Source organism: Triturus cristatus, chromosome 10 (genome assembly GCF_964204655.1).
Source record: "Triturus cristatus chromosome 10, aTriCri1.1, whole genome shotgun sequence".
Classification (NCBI taxonomy): domain Eukaryota; kingdom Metazoa; phylum Chordata; class Amphibia; order Caudata; family Salamandridae; genus Triturus; species Triturus cristatus.
This window is the reverse complement of record NC_140593.1, coordinates 1,044,954,994-1,044,974,056: the sequence shown is the minus strand read 5'-3', so window position 1 is coordinate 1,044,974,056 and position 19,063 is coordinate 1,044,954,994. Positions and strand designations below refer to the sequence as shown.

Below are 19,063 nucleotides of genomic sequence, written 5' to 3'. Positions count from 1 at the left end.
TACCAGGTAGGTGGTTCTCGGGTTGGAGGTCCTGCTCTAGCGGACCCTAGGATCTTGGACTCTTTTTTTCCCCCGGTGTGTTCTGTATATGGCTGGTTAGGCTCTGTTCCGAGGGGGTGGGGGAAGGTGTACTGTTTGGGATGGTGGCCAGGGCCCTGCAGTGCCTCCGCTGTATTTTTATGTATCCCTTTACTCTGTGCCCGGTTTGTCGCTGCCTGCCTTTTGTGGCGCTGCGGCAGGGGGTGGCTCTGCGTGATGATTTCTTTCCCTATGCTTTGTTCTCGCCGCCCGCCTGCCCCTCGAGGCGCTGCGGCAGGCGGCGGCACGGTTTTCTTTTTCCCTTGCATTGGAAGTGTGCGGGCAGTTTGTTTGTGCCCTTTGGTTCCCAGGACTTACTCGCTTCCTGCACTAGCCGCCCGCCTCCACTTCGAGGCGCTCCGGCGGGTGGCGGCAGTTCTGCGCGGCGTTCAGTATTCCCCGCTAGCGCCGCCTGCCCTTAATGTGCTACGATGTTAAATAGGGGTCAAACCCAATATACCCTTGAGGGCTTGGGCAAAGAGATATGAGAAGGTCAGTGTGCCAACAAGGGATTTATTTAGAGTGATCAATTATTTATGAATTTCACCGATTTGAATCAATAGGCATGTTAAGATAAAATAACATCAATGTGAAATCAATTTCATAAACTGGACATCATAGATATATAATAATAACAACGCACACGGGGATTTCTTTTGTGATTCAAACACATTAGTTTATGTAATTTCATCCAGAATAAAAAGAGTACAAAAAGGACATAAATTAAAGCAATAAATCATGAAAACAGGGGACGGAGTTAAGTCCTCATTTCATCTATATATACACATCTAAAACTGATTGGTTTGAACAGAGATGCAGCTTTTTCTTAAAAATACAATCTGCTGTACATAACGAATAACTTGGAATTAGATGGTAAAGTCGACGTTTCGGTCTTGGGTGGTGTCAATCCGTCAGACCATCTTCAGGACAATGATTGCTTAAAAAAGGGACTCCATGTGGAGCTTTGGCATCAGCAACTGCCAGATCGTGATAATGCGGGAATCAATCCTGCCGAAATTTAATTTATTTCTGTCGTTAGTCTTCAGAATGTGAATATGATCCGTCTGGATCAGGATAATACACTGCTTTTAAAGAAAGGCTGTGGTTACAAATCGGCACAGCTGAAAGTTTTCTGGCGTCAGTCTTCAGAGAATCAATGGGGGTCTGCCTGCATCAGAACAGCCTAGGCAGGATTGATTCCCGCATTATCACGATCTGGCAGTTGCTGATGCCAAAGCTCCACATGGAGTCCCTTTTTTAAGCAATCATTGTCCTGAAGATGGTCTGACGGATTGACACCACCCAAGACCGAAACGTCGACTTTACCATCTAATTCCAAGTTATTCGTTATGTACAGCAGATTGTATTTTTAAGAAAAAGCTGCATCTCTGTTCAAACCAATCAGGAATAGATGTGTATATATAGATGAAATGAGGACTTAACTCCGTCCCCCGTTTTCATGATTTATTGCTTTAATTTATGTCCTTTTTGTACTCTTTTTATTCTGGATGAAATTACATAAACTAATGTGTTTGAATCACAAAAGAAATCCCCGTGTGCGTTGTTATTATTATATATCTATGATGTCCAGTTTATGAAATTGATTTCACATTGATGTTATTTTATCTTAACATGCCTATTGATTCAAATCGGTGAAATTCATAAATAATTGATCACTCTAAATAAATCCCTTGTTGGCACACTGACCTTCTCATATCTCTTAATGTGCTACGGCAGGCGGCGGCTGTGTAATGCCTACCTGGTTACCCCGCTCGTGCTGCTCTCTCCTTCCACCGGCCCTTCGAGGCGTTGCGGCGGCGGTACTGCGCGGCTCTTGCAGTCTTCGCAGCGTGGGGCTCTCTCTGTTTCGGTGTGGGCGGTTCCTGTGACGGGCTCGTCCTCCTGGGGCGGGGGCGGGTGCTCGTTCCCATGCTTTTAGAGGCCACTGTTTTCTCGGGTCGCCTCGGTTTCCCGTGGGCTGCTGCTGTGCTTTGGAAAGAAACCTGCGCTTTTGCTGTCCTGCTCATGGAGCATGGTGATGCCCCTGTGGGAGAAGGCTCGGCCTCCCAGGTTCCTGCTAAGTCGGTCTCCCTGCAGTCTATTCAGGACATGATCCAGGCTGCGGCGGTGGCCTTTGTGCAGCGCGCTGGTGGGCAGGGCCCCTCTTCTCCAAAACGTCCTCGCTTGGACCCCGCTCCGGTTTCTGACTCTGAGGGGGAGGAGGAGGAGGAGGAGGATCTCCGGGGGCGCTATGTCCAGGGTCAAGAGTTGCGGGATGTGCTCCTGCACATTAAACAGAACTTGGCTTTTCCGGCTCTGGCGACTGAGGAGCTCTCGGGGGACGACTTCTTGCAATACCAGCGAAAGGAACCGGAGTTTCTGCCTCTTCATTCCTCCATTAAGAAGGTGTTGGAGGGGAAATGGATGGAGATTGATTAACAGGCCTTCCGATGTGCCTGGGGAAGCGCTACACCATCCAGGATTTGCCAAGGATTTCCCTCCCTCGGTGAAGGTGGACTCTGATTGCGGGGCTTTCCTCGCAGGGGTCCATTATTGCCGAGGACGCCTCTCCCTCGGACCCTGTTGACAAACGGGCGGAGGCCGCGGCCAAGCGGGCCTATTCTGCGGCCAATTTTTCCATTTGGGCCTCTGCCTACCTTTCTTACATGGTGCAGTCCTTGCTGAAGGATTTCCAGTCCTTGGCGGAGCTACTGTACCAGGGGGCGGATGTGGTTCCTACCCTGGCTCTGATGGAGGAGCAGACCCGGCTCCTATCGGACATCTCCTTTGATACCTTGGGGGCCTCAGCCGCAGCTGGTGGTGCCACCATTCAGGCTCGGTGGCAGATCTGGTTGCGCAACTGTAAGGCAGAGGCTGCCCAGAAGGCTTTGCCGATTAAGATCCCTTTTTCTGGGCCGAAGCTCTTCGGGTCTTCTCTGGAGGACATGGTCAAGAAGTCGGCTGAGGACCGGAAGCTGCTGGCTCCCCTCAGGTCTTCCAGGGCCCACTTTCCGGGTCCCAAGAGGGCGTTTTCCACGTCATCCTCGGTTAGGGGCGGGGCGCCCTTTCGAGGTAGGGGTTGGGGCCAGGACACCCCTTTCTTTTCCAAATCCCGGTCTCAGCCTGCAGCTTCCACGTCTGCGCCCAAGTCCTGACTGTCTCCTGGCCCCGCCGGGCGGCCGGCTCCACCACTTCCTTCCGGCCTGGGAGTCCTCGGTCTCGGACCTTTGGGCGCTCCGGATCGTGAGAGAGGGTCTCTCTATCTCCTTCAGTTACCCTCCTCCGGACGCCTTCCGCGCTACCCCGCTGCCTTCCTCTCCGGTCAAATGGGTGGCCTTGCTCTCCGGCGTCCAGAACCTGCTCGTGAAGGGGGGCATCTGCCCTGTTCCTCCGTCTCAGAAGGGTTTGGGCGTCTATTCCATCCTGTTCCTGGTAAGAAAGGGGTCTGGTGATTTTAGGCCTGTCTTAGACTTAAAGCGGGTGAATTCTTTAATTCCTCACACTAAGTTCTAGAAGCTTTCTCTGCAGGAGATTCTGCCGCTGCTGGTCCTGGGGGAAGTGGTGGCCTCTCTGGACCTGTTGGATGCCTACCTCCATGTGCCGGTCCACCTGTCTTCTCAACCTTTTCTCCGGTTCTGCGTGGGGGACTGCCACTACCAGTTCCAGGTACTTTCTTTTGGGTTATTGTCTGCCCCGAAGGTGTTCACCAACATTCTGGCGCACTTGGTGGGCATTCTTCACTGGGAGGGGATCAGGGTTTTTCCATGCCTGGATGACTGGTTAATTTCTGCTTCTTCTTTTTCAAAGGGGAGGCTACACATCCAGAGGGTCTGCAAGGTCCAATCTGCCCACGGTTTCCTGATCAACCTGCGGAAGTCCCACCTAGCTCCCACCCAGGACTTGGTCTTCATTGGGGGCCGGTTGGGCATACTCCTGGGAAAGGTGTACTTACCCCTGGAACACCGCAACGTCTTGTGGTGGGATCTGGGGGCTCTTCTAGGGCGGGACTCTGCTCCTGTGAGTCTGTGGTTGAGGGTTCAGGGGTTAATGTCTGCCACCATCAATGTTCTCCCCTGGACTCGCCTACACCTGTACCCCTTGGTCAATCACCTCCTGTCTCTCTGGGACCCCTGCTCTGAGGACTACGGAGTTTCGGTCCTGGTGTCCCCCCAGATCCGGTCCGACTTGGGCTGGTGGCGTTGCACCACTCGGAGGGTCTTCCTTTTTTGGTCTCCCCGTCCCGAGTGGTCACGACCGATGCCAGTCACCTCGGCTGGGGGTCAACCTTGGGGTCCTGGTCAGTTCAGGGTCGGTGGGGTCCTCTTCTGTCCCAATGCTCCTCCAACTTCCGCGAGATGAAGGCGGTCCTGCTGGCTTGCCGGGAATTTGCTCCCTCTCTCCGGGGTCATCATGTCTTGGTTCGGACAGACAACCAGGTGATGAGGTGTTACATCAACCACCAGGGGGGTTGCCGGGTGTGCTCCCTGTGGTTGCTGTTCCAGGAACTGTTGTCCTGGGCGGAGGGGGCGGTCTTGTCTCTCAGGGCAGTTTATCTCCCGGGGTCAGAGAATGTGGTGGCGGACCATCTCAGTCGGGTGTTCACTCCGTTGAGTGCCCTCTCCCTGGCGCCATTGGTCTTTTGGCGTCTGGTTGACCCGTTTGGCCTTCCCCGGGTGGACCTGTTCGCGGAGTTGGGCAATGCCCTCCTGCCTTGCTTCTGCGCTCCCCATCCGTGTCCGGGGGTTTGGAACGTGGATGCTCGGTCTTACCCTTGGCCTCGGGGTCTCCTGTATGCCTTTCCCCCCTTTCCCTTGATTCACCAGGTCCTCTGCAAAGTTTGTTTGGACCGGGCCCTGGTGCTCTTGGTGGTTGCCGGTTGGGTTCGCCACTCCTGGTATCCTCTCCTGTGCGAGCTGGCAGTTCGGGACTGGTGGCCGATTCTGGATCGCCCGTTCCCATTGCGGGGGCCTCCTCTCCCCAGGGCGGTGTTGCGCCGGCTCCATCTGCAGGCTTAGCTGTTGAGCAGGTGACCTTGTTGGCCCAGGGGTGTTCCCCAGGGATGGTTGCTTTGTTGCAGGGTTCCCGGAGGTCTTCGAAATTGCTGTCCTATTCCCGTCACTGGTCCTCCTTTTACCGTTGGTGCCGCCTGCTGGGTTCTGACCCGGTGTCAGTGGACCCCACGAGGGTTCTGGATTTCCTGGCGGAGGGTTTTTCCCTGGGGTTCGCTACCTCGAATCGGAGGGCTCAGCGGGCTGCCCTGCGGGTCTTCGCCAGTCCAGACCTGGTTGGCCTTGGTGGCTCGCTTGCTGCGGAGCTGTTCTCTGCGGCGGCCTCGGGCTGTGTGCCTAGCTCCTCCTTGGGATCTTTCCTTGGTCCTGCAGGCTCTGTAGGGTCCCCCCTTTGAGCCCCTTCAGTCGGTGGATCCTAAATATCTCACCTTCAAGGTGGTTTTCTTGGTGGCCAATGTCTCGGCTGGCCGCATGGGCGAGCTGGGGTTCTTCCTTCGGTCTCCTCCCTTCTTGAGGGTCTTGCCGGACCGGCTGGTCCTGCGCCATGATCCCCGCTTTCTGCCTAAGATTCCCACCTCTCGTGAGGTGTCCTTGCCTTCCTTTTCCCCGACGGTGGATGTCTCCCTGTCCCTGCTGGATGTCAGTCGTGCGGTGGAGATTTACTCGTCCCGCACTTCCTCTTTTTGTCAGTGTGACAGTTTGTTTGTGACCTTTGGTCCGGTGTGTTCTGGTCACAAGCCTTCTGTGTCTACACTGAGCCGCTGGGTTAAGCAGGCTATCCTGCTGGCCTACGATTCCCAGGGTTCTGACCTCCAGGGGGTTGTCCAGAGTCGTTCCACCCGGAGCGTTTGTGTCTTTTAAGGGTCTGTCCACTGAGAAGATCTGCAGGGCGGCGGCTTGGTCGTCTCCCCACAAGTTTATGGAACACTACCGGGTGGTCCTGGGGGCTCTCCTCCTGGGGATTTTGCGGGAGCTGTTCTGAGTGCGGGTTCTGCCGTCCCTTGATTGGTCCCTTGGTTGGGCTGTGTTTTTATTCTGTTGTTTCTTTATACGATGGATTAAAGTTACTTTGGTTACCTGTTTCCGCCTTGGTGGTGGTTTCTTGTGTACCATGAAGCCTGTTTGGCTTGGGTATGTGCTCACTTCGTTAGTCAAGTGGCGAGGAAGACTAACGAGGAGGTAATGCCCCGGTTACTTACCGGTAATCTTCATTACTCCGAGTTAGTCTTCCTCGCCACATGAGTTCCCGTCCCTCCCTCCCTGTCTGGCTATCGGCTTCATGTTTGGGCTTGGTAGTTTCAGGATTTGGGGTTGGGCCGGCCCGCCTCTTATAGTGGTCATGGAGTGTATGGGTCGGCCATATTGGGAAGGGATGGGAGGCATGGGAGGCTAACTTTTGCTTTGGAGGGCTCTGGTGTGGAGCTGAAGCTCACTTCGTTAGTCATGTGGCGAGGAAGACTAACAAGGAGTAATGAAGATTACCGGTAAGTAACCGGGGCATTTGTGGACACAGAAGAACCAACCTCTCCACTACTGAACCCAGCACCTCATCAAAAAAGGTATACAGCGGCGAGAGTTGCAATTATGGGGAAACTTTAATGGTAGACTGTGTAGATAATAGGAAAACATCCATCTACCACTGTTTTACCTTCACCAATGGTCACTAGACCTCCAAAGAGCCAGCAGCAGTACTATCTTCAGGCTGTGCATATAAATACCCTGCATTGGGATAGCATTTTGAAACACTTGATGTAACCAGCTCAATTCCAAGACTTGTTATTTTGAAGATTCATCAGCACAAAAAAGTCCCTTCAATGGTTTGTGCAGCTTCTATTGACTCTTCCTCCACCAAGTGTCAGGTCTGCCTACTGTAACTATGTAACAAACATTAGCACACATTTCTTGCTTGTGTGTAGTGGTAAAGCTTCAGAGTGTACTAAACTGTGCTTTTTTATGTGGTTATTTTACATTTAGTGTAAAGGAATCTCATATCTACACTACAAGCTACACCATGCATTCTAATGTGTGATGACAAATATCACAATTATATATAATCTACTGGCTCTTAAAGATAGCTGCACTAGTTCTAAAGACAATGCCCAGGAGTTGTTACTGCTGTTGATTCGCAAGATTGAGCTGAACTGAAAGTCTTGTTCATAGTGCGGGTACAATCATGAACGCGAACACTAACAGCGACCCCTCCATCAATGTCTTAGATAATGGGTCAGTAGTACAGTGTGTATTGTTCTTCACTAAGAGTAATGCTCAAACACTGGGCTGCCGCCTGCTCTTTCATTTGAAATATTGGACACATAACTCACTTTTTGCAACTTAAGAACAGTCTCTATGTAGCTTTCCTTAAAGGTTAGAAGGTTTCCACGAAAAGTAGAGTATGTAGATTTTGAGCAAACCTTTCAAAAGCTGCACATGCAAGACCGCTGTTAGAATCCTAGATAAGGATACACACCCAACTTTGTCATACAAGGGATTACAAGCCACTGGATGCTCCTACATCCCCACCATAATCTTATCCTCTTCCGCAAGGAACTTACATTGTGACTCGGTACTTAATGTCATCTTTCTCAGCCAGCTGCTCACAAGTAAAATCTTCATGCTCCTTCCAGGGCCACTGACATTTCCTGCAGGTTTCCTAAGAATGAGAATAAAGCAAAGATTAAGAAAATGAGAAGAAGCCGTCATGACTTAGGTTACACATCAATATATTTTACCAGGTGGATGCAATTGTGAAAATCTCTAAAGAACTTACTGATGGAGCATCCAGGCATTTTTCCAAGAGGCATGCAAACACTATGCTAGATATTGGCTTAACTACAGTAGCCCAGTAATACTTCCCAGTTCTCAAAAAGCGACTCGCTGATGGACCCAAGAGTCTGCATGTCAACCTTAAACTCTAAGAAGTTTCCAGTGCAAGATCAGAGACCAACGCCTTCTGTTTCCGATGAGTGCACATGAGACAGGTAGAAGAAAACTGCATTTGGTCACACGGTGCAGTTCATTTGAACACAGAAGTCCAGCTCACTATGAAGACCTAAGCTAATAATTTCAGTATTATAGTTGTACACTTGCAATGAAATTCTGTGTTCAGTGCATTAGGTAGGTATGTTGTGGCTGCATCTGGAGACTTTACTTAGTAAGGAGGCGGCAATTCAACTACGGAAATATTTCCCAGAGCACTGCATCAACGCTTGTGTATCTATGTTCGTCTTTTTGTAGGTTCATCGTATTTCCCGTACTTGGGTTAGAATTACAGCATGATACATGTACAACGACAAGCAGTTGGCCGAAAACTAGCATTATTAACCTACTATTTTGTCTCCGTGAACACTCTGGTGATGATGAACACTAAATGGAACAAGTGAAATAGTTTTGGGGAAAAAGGAAAAAATAACATGCACTGATAGAATGTTTTCTACAACACCTTGTACAATCGAACTTTATCTGGTATGATTTTTTAAATTATACAATGACTAAGGAGAGCAAAGGAGAGACATTAAGAAAGGGTACAGGGTTTCTTAAAAGTAAAATGGTGCATGTTTTTGGGATGTGTGACAAAATACTGCACGTTATTTGTCCTTTCCTTGTATTTATACTAGACGCTGTAAAACGCTAATTTAGAGCCACACATGCTCAAAGGGAAAGCATTCCCATACTGCCTATGACGACTCACCCACCCACTGCAATGCACAAAGGATCCGTTTAAGCGTGGTCGAGTTATAAGAAGTTGTGATTCCGCAGTAATAAAACACATTTATTATTTAAATTAATGTTATTTCGTAAAGAAGAAACACGATTTAGTACGTACTTTCAGCAAGTTTATTTGCTGACCTTGCACATCTGAACAGAACTCCATGTGACTTCAGTATATTACACGCATACACTCAAATAAAAATATCAAGCATTGGTAAAAACCAACAGGTCTCACTTATGCAAGAGCTATTGGCTTTGTCAATGTTTTTTACCCATGCTGTACAGCAGCACGTCAACGCTTTTTTTCTGGCTGGAGGGGGTAAGTAACACAGGAGTGGGACGAGGCAAACAGCAACTTGGAAGGTTAGGCAGGGGGACGGGCAAGCAACAACCAGGTGGGTGGCTGGGTATTATGGGACAAGCAAGAGTGCAGAAGTGGTTGTGGGTGTCAGGGCATGACACGACAGAGCAAGCAACAAAGCCGGAGAGGTATGGTCTAAGGCGCAAGCAATAAGCGGGAGGGGGTGGGTGTGAAAGGGCAAGCAAAGCCAGATGGAGGCAGAAGGGATAGGGAAACAAAGCAGGTTTCCCCAGGAGGGACAGGGCAAGCAATACAAGGGCGGGATAGGGTGCAAGCAACAAAGGAGGAAAGAAAGCAACAAAGCAGGAGAGAGCAGGAGGGAAGGGGGCCAGGAGCAATGCAGAATGGAGCGGTAGGAAGGACAGGAGCAAGCAACAAGGTGAGATGTGTGGAAGGGTTAGAGCAAGTAATGTGGGAGGGAAGTGGCAAGCAACAACGGGTCATAACAAAGTACTTCTATAAGCACAAACAGTGGAAAGAGACCATGGGCAAGGAAAGCAGTACTAAAGCCATTCACCATTTGAGCAACAAACATACAAAGAGGAAGTTAGGCTGACGTGCTGCAAAGAAGCAAGAAAATGAGTGATGAAGCCATCCAACAGTAAGTAATTGGTGAGATCTAAGCCCCTTGTAACTAAACAAACTGTCTCTCAAGTGACAGCGCATGTCCTTTTTTAAACGGCAAGGCATAAAAATGGAGCCAGGACACAGTAGGAGGTTCTCAAGAGGAGTTTATCAGGTTTCATTTTAGCTCTAGGATAGTAAACGCATTTCCTAAGTTTTAGAGAAGTGCCTGCAGTTTACATTAGTTATGGATTTCTAACGAGGTACAATTACCTAAGATGTACAGCAGCATTTTAAACGTTTTCTGCAGCTGATGAATGGATGCACATCAATTTTCCTTTAAGTGCTAATTTATATATTCATATTTATTTCAATTCACTGAACTAGTTTTGAATGCTATTACAACCATTGTTCTTGATTTCTGTAGTCATTAGAGACTTCAGTGTAATTTTGCCAATATTACTGTCTTTCAAGATAAGTATATCTTGATGGAAGCTGTACCCAATGTAGACTCCCAATCCAATGACAAAATAATTGGATTATTCTGCAAAAATGAAATCATATAACCCTGAACTGAGTGCACAGACTGTACTGAGTAGTTGCAGAAGCACCTTGGCTCTAAAGTAACAAAATCTTTAGAAAAATTGTGTTAAGAAAACAAATATCTTTCTAGCCTTCTAAAAGCAACAGATGAATAAAAGAGACCTGAGTGGACCTAAACGCCAAGTATTTGCTGAAAGCTAACAATATGTTATCTCTAAGGTCTGAAAGAAAAGAAAAATAGACAATCGGTTCTGTACGAGTGAATTTCCGGATTCCTTTTCACCAGCATTTGATTACCCTGACATGTTCGAGTCCTAGACGGTTTTTTCAACAGAGGTTATGCGAGGGCAAATACGCAGCAACTATGTTCACCAGGTAGACACAAGTTATCTCTTGACAAACTGGAATACCAAGTGTGCCAATTCAAAAATGATGAACATGGTTCTTCCCTTCGATAATGCTCTTCCTAACAGATATTCTATTTAACCACAGATTTCTCACGTTTTGAAATCCTCAAGGCATCAGACTGGATCTTTTTCCTAGCAACTGCCCCTGCATTGGCAATCAATCTGCTGTTAAATGGTGCATCCATCAAAAATAGTTTAACAGGAGGTAAGTATCTAGTTTTGTGATGGATAATTCGAACTGCAGATTCCTCACATTTTGAAAAGATCATAAAGCAGTACCTCCCAATGGTGGAGGGTCTTAGGAGTGGACTTCATACCAGGAAATCCTGCAGGACTGAGAAGGCAAAATGGCCCTTCCTGTAGACCTGAGAGTCAAATTAGTAATGCCGGGTGAAGGTGTGCACGTGTGCCTGTGTAGCCAAATACCAGATTTCCAGCACTTGACTGGAACAAACAAAGCCATGGGCGTGGTGATGGCCTTAGGTTTGGTAGAATAGGTCCAAAGGCCATCGCAACCTCATTCTTAGCCAAGGTAGAGCACATCTTTATGCAAAGAATGATGCATCTGGATGAAGCCCATTTCTGAACTGTTCTACCCCTCTTAGCACTAAAGAACCACACAAAACGCTGGTCATCCGTTTGCTGCTCCTAAGTCTGATTATTATATAAGATAAGGAGTCCAACCGATTAAGTGTCACCTTCACCTTAGAGCGATGTAGTGGAGGTTAAAAAGTAGAAAGAATGAGGAACTGCCCGACATGTAAAGGCCACACTACGTCAGATGGAAATAATGCCGCCATCCAAAGCACCAAGTTGTCTGCAAAGAAAGTGGTTTATGGTGGTTGTACTAGCAGCATGTGTATTCCACTGACGCAGCAGACACACAAAAGTAATTGTTTTACTGGCCAAGATCAGCTGTGCTGAGACTGAAATGCATGCACATTAAAAACCAGTTTCACTACAGCATAAAAAGGTGCAGGAAACATATGCAAGCCCTTTCGGAAAAAAACCATAGCAACTGTGGACTTTAAAAAACAAAAATGTTTTAAAGTGATATGATCAGGAAAAGGCAAAGTTTAGGAGGGCCGACAAATAAACTTTAACAATTCCTACAACAAGGTCCTGAATGGTGTTAGACCGGACAAATAGAACATCAGAAAGTGTAGCTGCAGCAAATCAACCTTATGGCCTCAAACTCGGCCACAAACGTTGTTGAGAAAAGATCAACTCTGTGAGTGGACAGAATTCCCTGGGTCATCCAAGACACCACATCAGGTAGACATCTTCAAGGAGAAAGCAGTGCAGGATTGATCCTGTGCCAAGAGGCTGTTTGCCTCTGGAGTTGGCCGGATCATCAGGGCATATCCGTGGTAACGAATCACATGGCAGGATCTTTGAATGCCAGGCCAGACAAACTCGACCAATAGTGCTTAACAGATCACGCATGGTGACTTCATCCTGAGAGGTCACAGGAGATTTTTCGACGATGGGGAGAACCCTTGTTAGATTTTTTCGCCATCGAATGAGCAGTCATAACTTTTGCACACTGTAGTTTCCTAGAAGATTCTATCTAGGAGATGCATCTCCTAGGCGAGAGTAGAGCACTAGCCCCTGTATGACTTTCTGCCATGACTTCTCCTCTCCTGAGATGTAAAGATCTAGAATGACTGGTTTTCAGTCATCTTAGTGGTTTCAGATTAGGCTAGGAGTGTGTGGTACTTTTGGGCATCCACATTGGTCCCCCAATGTTGCTTCTGCTTCAAGAGGATCTTTTGTCGCAGCAGCAGGGCAGGGGTCACAACCGGGCTAGCGCAATCTACACCTCCATGCATGGAATTTGGGCAGCTGCAGTTGACTGTGTTCCAGCTACTTACTGAGCTAGAGAATGATATCCTCGTCCCCCGTCATCCCACTACACAATTCATTTATGCAGGGCACTGGGACGTTTGTGGCCTCATGTGGAGCCTGCTACAGGTTTGCAGGCTAAACTTTGAGATTTTATTGTTTTTGTCTTTAGCCCAGCAAGGACTTACAGTGGCCCCCATGAAAAGGTATCTATCTATCTAGCCATCCATTCAGCCTTGTTTTGTTTGCCAGAACAGCCAATGTTGTTTATATCACCAGATGTGGGTTTTTTTTTTTTTTTTTTATGTATTGACACACGTTTCCTCAAAACCTTTTCTGATGCCACAGTGGGATCTCAATTCAGTCATGGCTTTCCTCAAGTGTTTTCCCCTGGGGCTTATGCGCCAAAAAAGCACTTCAACACCTCATCGGGGTAGCAAGTGCTATATAAATGTAAACCTTTTTACATCTTCTACCCCTCCGCTCTCCTTCTCAATCCAAATGAAAAACATATCCACCACTCAAATTACTTTCATATTTCACTATACTAATGCACCACTAACACAGTATGGGTTCCAGAGTAACGTGCTACTCGCCGAAAAAGCACTTCAACACCCCATCAGGTGTAGCAGGCACTATATAAATGCAAACCTTTTCCCCTTCTCTATCCCTCCACTATCCTTCTCAATCCAAATAACTGACTAACATATCCCCCACTCAAATCACTTTTCATATTTTCACTATACTAATTCACCACTCAATCCTCGATGGGCCCCAAAGTAGCGTGCTACTCGTCGAAAAAGAGCTTCAACACCCCATCAAGGGTAGCAAGCGCTATATAAATGAAAACCTTTTTTCCTTCTCTAGCCCTCTACTATCCTTCTCAATCCAAATAACTGACTAACATCAATCACTCAAATCTCATACCATATTTCACTATACTAATTCACCACTAATCCTTTATGGGTTTCGGAATAGTGTGCTACTCGCCAAATAAGTGCTTTGACGCCTCATCAGGGGTAGTAAGCGCTATATAAATGCAATTACAATACAATAGCCCGAATGCCTTGATCTCACTGTAACAGTGGGAAGCCCATGAACAGCATAATATTCATGATGGCTCTTATAAAACGGAATACTCAGCTAATGAGTCAGATGCGTCTTCGGCACATTGATCCTGAATCCTAGAGATGTAATAATAATGGAGGTGGTCTACGATTGAGTCGAGCCACTTAACACAGTCAATAATGATGCAGGAGACTAAATTAGCTAAGAAGCTACAGAGCTATTCTCTCAGAGATCAAGGACCGGGGCTGAAACATGGGGATCATATATCCCAAAAGCCCTGGGCTCCTTGCAACAGAGGAAAGGCTCTGAACTGTACCATAGAAGGGACATTTCTAATGAAAGGAATTCTCTGCCAAGGAGTCAGTTGCGACTTTGGCGCTTTAATCATGAATGATATCAGGACGTTTGCAGTCACTTGGAGGTGGTATACGAGTGATTTTGGCGAGCCTACCTTCAACAACCAGTTGACGAGGTAGGGCAAAACTGCTAGCCCCGTCCTCTGAAGATGTGTTGTGACCACTGCCATCTCTTTCATGAACACCTGAGGGGCGCTGGTAAGGCAGAGTGGGAGCACAGGAAACAAACTGTTCTGGCCTACCCTGAATCACAGGTAAGGTCTGTGGGTCTTCATGATGGCTGTATGAAAATATGCAAGCTGCAGGTCCAGGGTTCCTACTCAGTCACTTATGCGGCAGTGTGGAATGAACGCAAAACGGAACTGCACTACCTAGCTGTGCGCTGGAGCAATGCTGGAGAAAAGTTTACTGGATTCATTCTGGCACCTGGAGAGTACTCTAAAGTGAGGAATCCGAAGTTGGAAGTATCCATCAGAAATTTTAGGCTCCCACTTGCACTCAAGTGAACGGCTACACCTTGCACTCTTTCCTTAGGCTGAACCTAGCCAAACGCAACATCTTTCCATTTTAGATCCAAATGAAAGTTAAGGGCAGGACTTCAAATTATTATCTGTTCTTTTTAAAAAAAAGATAACTGCAGACAAACTATAAAAGTGAAAGAATGCTGCCTCAAATACATTCACATAAATATAATTGAGAATATTGCTTCAAACATGATCATTCTATTTTATGATGTCCTATATCTAACAATCCCTGTCCACTATCACAAAAACACATGTTATGTTAGGGTTTTATAAAGCGCAACAGCTGCCCCAGCTAAGAGTCGTCCCGGCGCTAACATGGCATAACTTAAGTTACAGCTGGTAGATAAAACCACCACCCAGCCACGAAGCAGTGGCATTTTACAAAAGGGTCTAGGATTACTGTCTAACTAGCTAGTGGGATATTGTACAAATGAGATGTTACTAGGAGCCTACTCATCAAAACAGGATGCAACACACAGTGGTCGAAAAACTAAGACTTCTAAGAGGTCCATATGTGGCGGAGGTTGACGGTGCTGGTTAATGCAACCAAACTCTTCGGAGTAAGAAGTTCAGCAAGAAAATAAAGATCCCCAGGGAACGATCTGTGATGTCTGGCCACTTGTCTATACACTGGTTGGCAGGAACAGGGCTTTGACCAGATGCCCATTAAGATATCAGTGAGGGCCTCGTTAAAAGGGAACAGGTCTCTGATCTGGTTGGCCTAGGCTGTAAGACCTCCGTAAAGACATTAGTCTTAGTCTTAATAGAGGGCAGCTATAGGTCTAAGACCTCAGGTGCTTGTTGGACCACTATTTCAAATAATGCGCTTTCTTCCGTTGGTGGTCCAAATTAAGAATTCAACACTGTGTCAGGTGAAGTATCACACCCACTGGCCTCCTGTAAGTCTATGTAAAAACTGTCATACTAAACAGTGGGTAGATCATCCCATCGCACCATCATCATCATCATCATCCGCATCAGCAGCTTTGGGTCATGGTGGTGGTAAGCATTGGTCAGAAAGCCAGCCCAAAACATTGTGGAGCCTCTGATGGTGTGTCCACACACTAGTAGAGGCACTGGATCACAAGCTGCACCTTAGTAATTTTGTAGTGCGATATTGGTTGTTGTAAGACCTGGGGTCTCCAGGCCCTAAGGGGGTAACGCGACACGAGCGGCTGGGCACCCAAAGGCCTATGTGTTAAGCGACCATACAACACATGCATCCTCTGAAGCAGTAAACGCACACAATAATGGACGCCACACAGTAAGGTGAATGCAAATTAATCAGATTTATCTAATCAAAGGAGCACGCACGGGAATCTTGTAGGGCAATGTATCTTAACTTGTACACTTTAACATTTGTATTACAGCATCTCTAACTTGTACACTTTAACATTTGCATTACAGCATCTCATTACGGTTACCTCAGCAATCCCTGCAGTATGAACTTTCCTAGTGCTGCGGGCCGGGGCCTGCACACGTGGCGCTACTGGTGTCTACGAAGAAACAAAGGCACATGAGCATATCTTGAAGTTGAATAGTGTTTGCCTACGACCATGAGCACTTCCAAGCCTACCCTGAGGATAAAGCGTTATTGGCACACGGAGCGTACTGCCCTGCTGGACACCCTTTAGAGATGAGGCGCCGCTCATACACTGAGCGCCTTGCACTTGGGACCTCAACTGGAGAATGGAGCGCTTGAGACCACAAACTGAGGTTACACGCTATTTGGACTTAGCACGCCCTGAGCACTTGTGAATGCAACATGCGGGGTCAGCGCTCCTTAGACATAGAACGCATTGAGTACGGATGCATACAAATGACAGATCAGCGTTACTGCAACATAGAACGCATTGAGCACTGGCGAATGCAAATGGATGATCAGCGCTACTTAGACATAGAACGCATTGAGCACTGTTGAATACAAAGGAACGATCAGCGCTACTTGGACATAGAACGCATTGAGCACTGGTAAATACAATTGAGTGAGCAGCGCTACTTAGACATAGAACGCATGGAGCACTGGTGAGTCCTGCGAACGGCAGACCCCAGGAGAGGGTAATCCCACGGAGGGGAGACTCAACAGTACGGAGGGAAATCCCACGGAGGGGGGGGGGGGGGGGGGGGGAGTCACAGTCTCTGCATGCGGTGTCGCTCCCACTCGGCAGGGGGCGCACCGGGCCTTCCCACGACTCCCGGGGAGCAGGGGGGGGCGAGTCTCAGGCCGCCACACGGCCGCGCTACCTCCCAGCCCCCGGGGGTTACTTTTGTCTCGTCGCTCGGTTCCGCTCCGGGCCCTTCGTCAGATGCGCGCAACGGCGCGGGACACTCACGGACACTCGCTCCTTCTCCGCACGCTGCGACGGCAGCGGCGGGGCCCCGGGCTTCTCCGCAGGCCCCGACTTGGCACTGACACGTCCCTGAGGCCTACGGGCCGCGGCGGTGATCACGTTGCGGGTCCTCGCACCAGGGGGGGGGGGGGGGGGGGTCACAAATTAAGCGGAAGCTCGGCCAGCTCCGCGCTCGACGGCAGATCCGCGCAGGGGGTCCCAGGCCAGGTCTGGCAGCGCAGGAGACACAGTGCCAGTACCTGGTCGATCCCCAGCAGTCAGGCAATCAGTCGTTTCATGAAGTTGCAATATTCAGCTTTGGCATGAAGTTTCAGGATTCCGCTTTTGCAGTTTCAGTATTCAGTCTTTGCGGCGCAGATGATACTGGCGCCCTTGGGGTTCTGTTCCTTGGGGGGTAGGGGATGAGTTAGCGACTAGGTCCTTCCTGGTCAGGCTGGGCAGAGGTTCCCTGGGTCCTCCTACTGCTGGGCAAGATCAGTGGGTTTCACAGGATCCCTCGCTCACTTAAGAGGCAGCACCTAAGCCCTGTCACTCTCAGAGGCATAAGTCCCTGGCTAGGCCCTACTGCCTAAAACTCCGGCATGGATTCTCCAGCTCTGCTTCACCCCAACTGGCCAACTAACTGGAAAAAGTTCCCTCCCTCACTTAAGTAGCCCTAGGTCAGGTGACCTCTAGCCAAGGCAGCAAAAGTAAAACCACACCTCCCTTCTAGAAGGTTCCAGCACATTCCAGGAGCTTCCCCATTCTACCTATGGGACAAAAAAGGCGGGCTGGTGTTGCAACATTGTTGTGGGGTCCCAGCCAGCTCCTGGCAGCTAGGGTGCTACTGATAAAGACCACTCTGCAGGAGCAGGGGCCTGTGGCAGCCATCTTGGGAGAAGGGAGCACCTGCACCTTAACACTGATTGGCAATGAAAAGGCGCCCGGAGACCTAGTCCAACATAAAAATGAGGGTGGAAAAAATGAGGCACAATCAAAAATAGATGGGGAGACCACCCTAGGGCTGACAGGTCTAACAGTTGTGATCGGGCTGAAGTCAGTTTGGTGTCAGACATCTGAATCACCACCGGATCCTCTTCTGGGGCTGGTTGCATTTCCATCGACGAGGGAAAGACAGACGTAGGCTATGAATTTTGGGTGGAAGCTTGTACAGAGTTGGAGCGGGGCCCATAACAGGTCCAAGGATGTCTGATGGTGCAGAGGACAGATCTGCTTGCAGTATAATGACGGGAGGCCACGTGGATCCTAGGAGCCTTAAGGTACGCCAGAACAAGCTGCAAGAAATTCAGATAACTGCAGTATAGTCTACTTAAAGGCCTCAATTTGAAGCAGCGTCACCGATGGCCCAGGAAAATCTGGGAGTACCAAGATAATTTTGTGGGATTCACTCTGCTCTGTAGACCCAGAGACAGACTGAATTAACCCATTATGCCCTTTCGCCTATGCATCGGACACAGTGTGACAGGGTGGGGTAGAGTCCTGCTTCGCTTTCTTTTGTTTGAGTTTTGGACTTTGACTTACCGGAGGACTTTGAATGCAAATGGTGGCCCGTTACAGGAACTGGCTCGGTAGCGTGAGTGAGCCTACGGCCTTTACTTGGAGGGGGATGTAAGCGAGGCCCGCGACTATTTCTCGTGCTCCTGAACGTACAGCTTCGCATCTCAGTCTGGGATCGCCTTTGGGTGCAGGAGGGCACACTTGTCGCACAACTTAGAGTTGTGTTCCATCTTTTGAAAATTCATGACCATCATTGGTTTCCTACATTCGAGGAATAGTTTGAAACCTCTAGATTATGAAGGGGACATAGTTTCCCTAGCACTCTGGATTTTTATTTTCAGGAGTTGTCAGAAGGCCAACAAAATTGGGAGCGGAGCTCCAGATCCGCATCAGAAACGAAAAGAAAGGAACTGACGTCAGCTCGCAGTGGTGGCGCTTATATGTCACTTATGGGGCAGTGCGGGGTTAATCCAGAGCTGCACTGCACCACATCGCAGGGTGCTGGAGCAATGCTGGAGAAAAGTTTACCGGATCCATTCTGGCTCCTGCAGAGTACTCTAAAGTGGGAAATATGCAGTTAGAAGTATCCATCAGAAATTGCTGCTTGAAATTGTCACAGTGGGAATCAACACAAGGCTCCCACCAGCACTCAAGTGAACAGCCACACATTGCACTCCTTAGGCTGAACCTAGCCAAAAGCAAATTTTGTCCATCTTAGACCCAAAAGAAAGTTAAGGGCAGGACTCCATTTT

At 48.5% G+C, this 19,063-nt stretch overlaps 1 protein-coding gene across 2 annotated transcripts in view; it reads right to left on the bottom strand.

The window, feature by feature from the left end:
* RNF216 (ring finger protein 216) overlaps nucleotides 1-19,063 on the bottom strand; it is an 883,004-nt gene that overhangs the window by 142,635 nt on the left and 721,306 nt on the right. For both annotated transcript variants that reach the window (XM_085629139.1, XM_085629141.1), the window contains one exon: nucleotides 7,640-7,737. In XM_085629139.1, coding sequence (XP_085485265.1) covers nucleotides 7,640-7,737 — 98 coding nt within the window. The remainder of the gene's footprint in view (nucleotides 1-7,639; nucleotides 7,738-19,063) is intronic.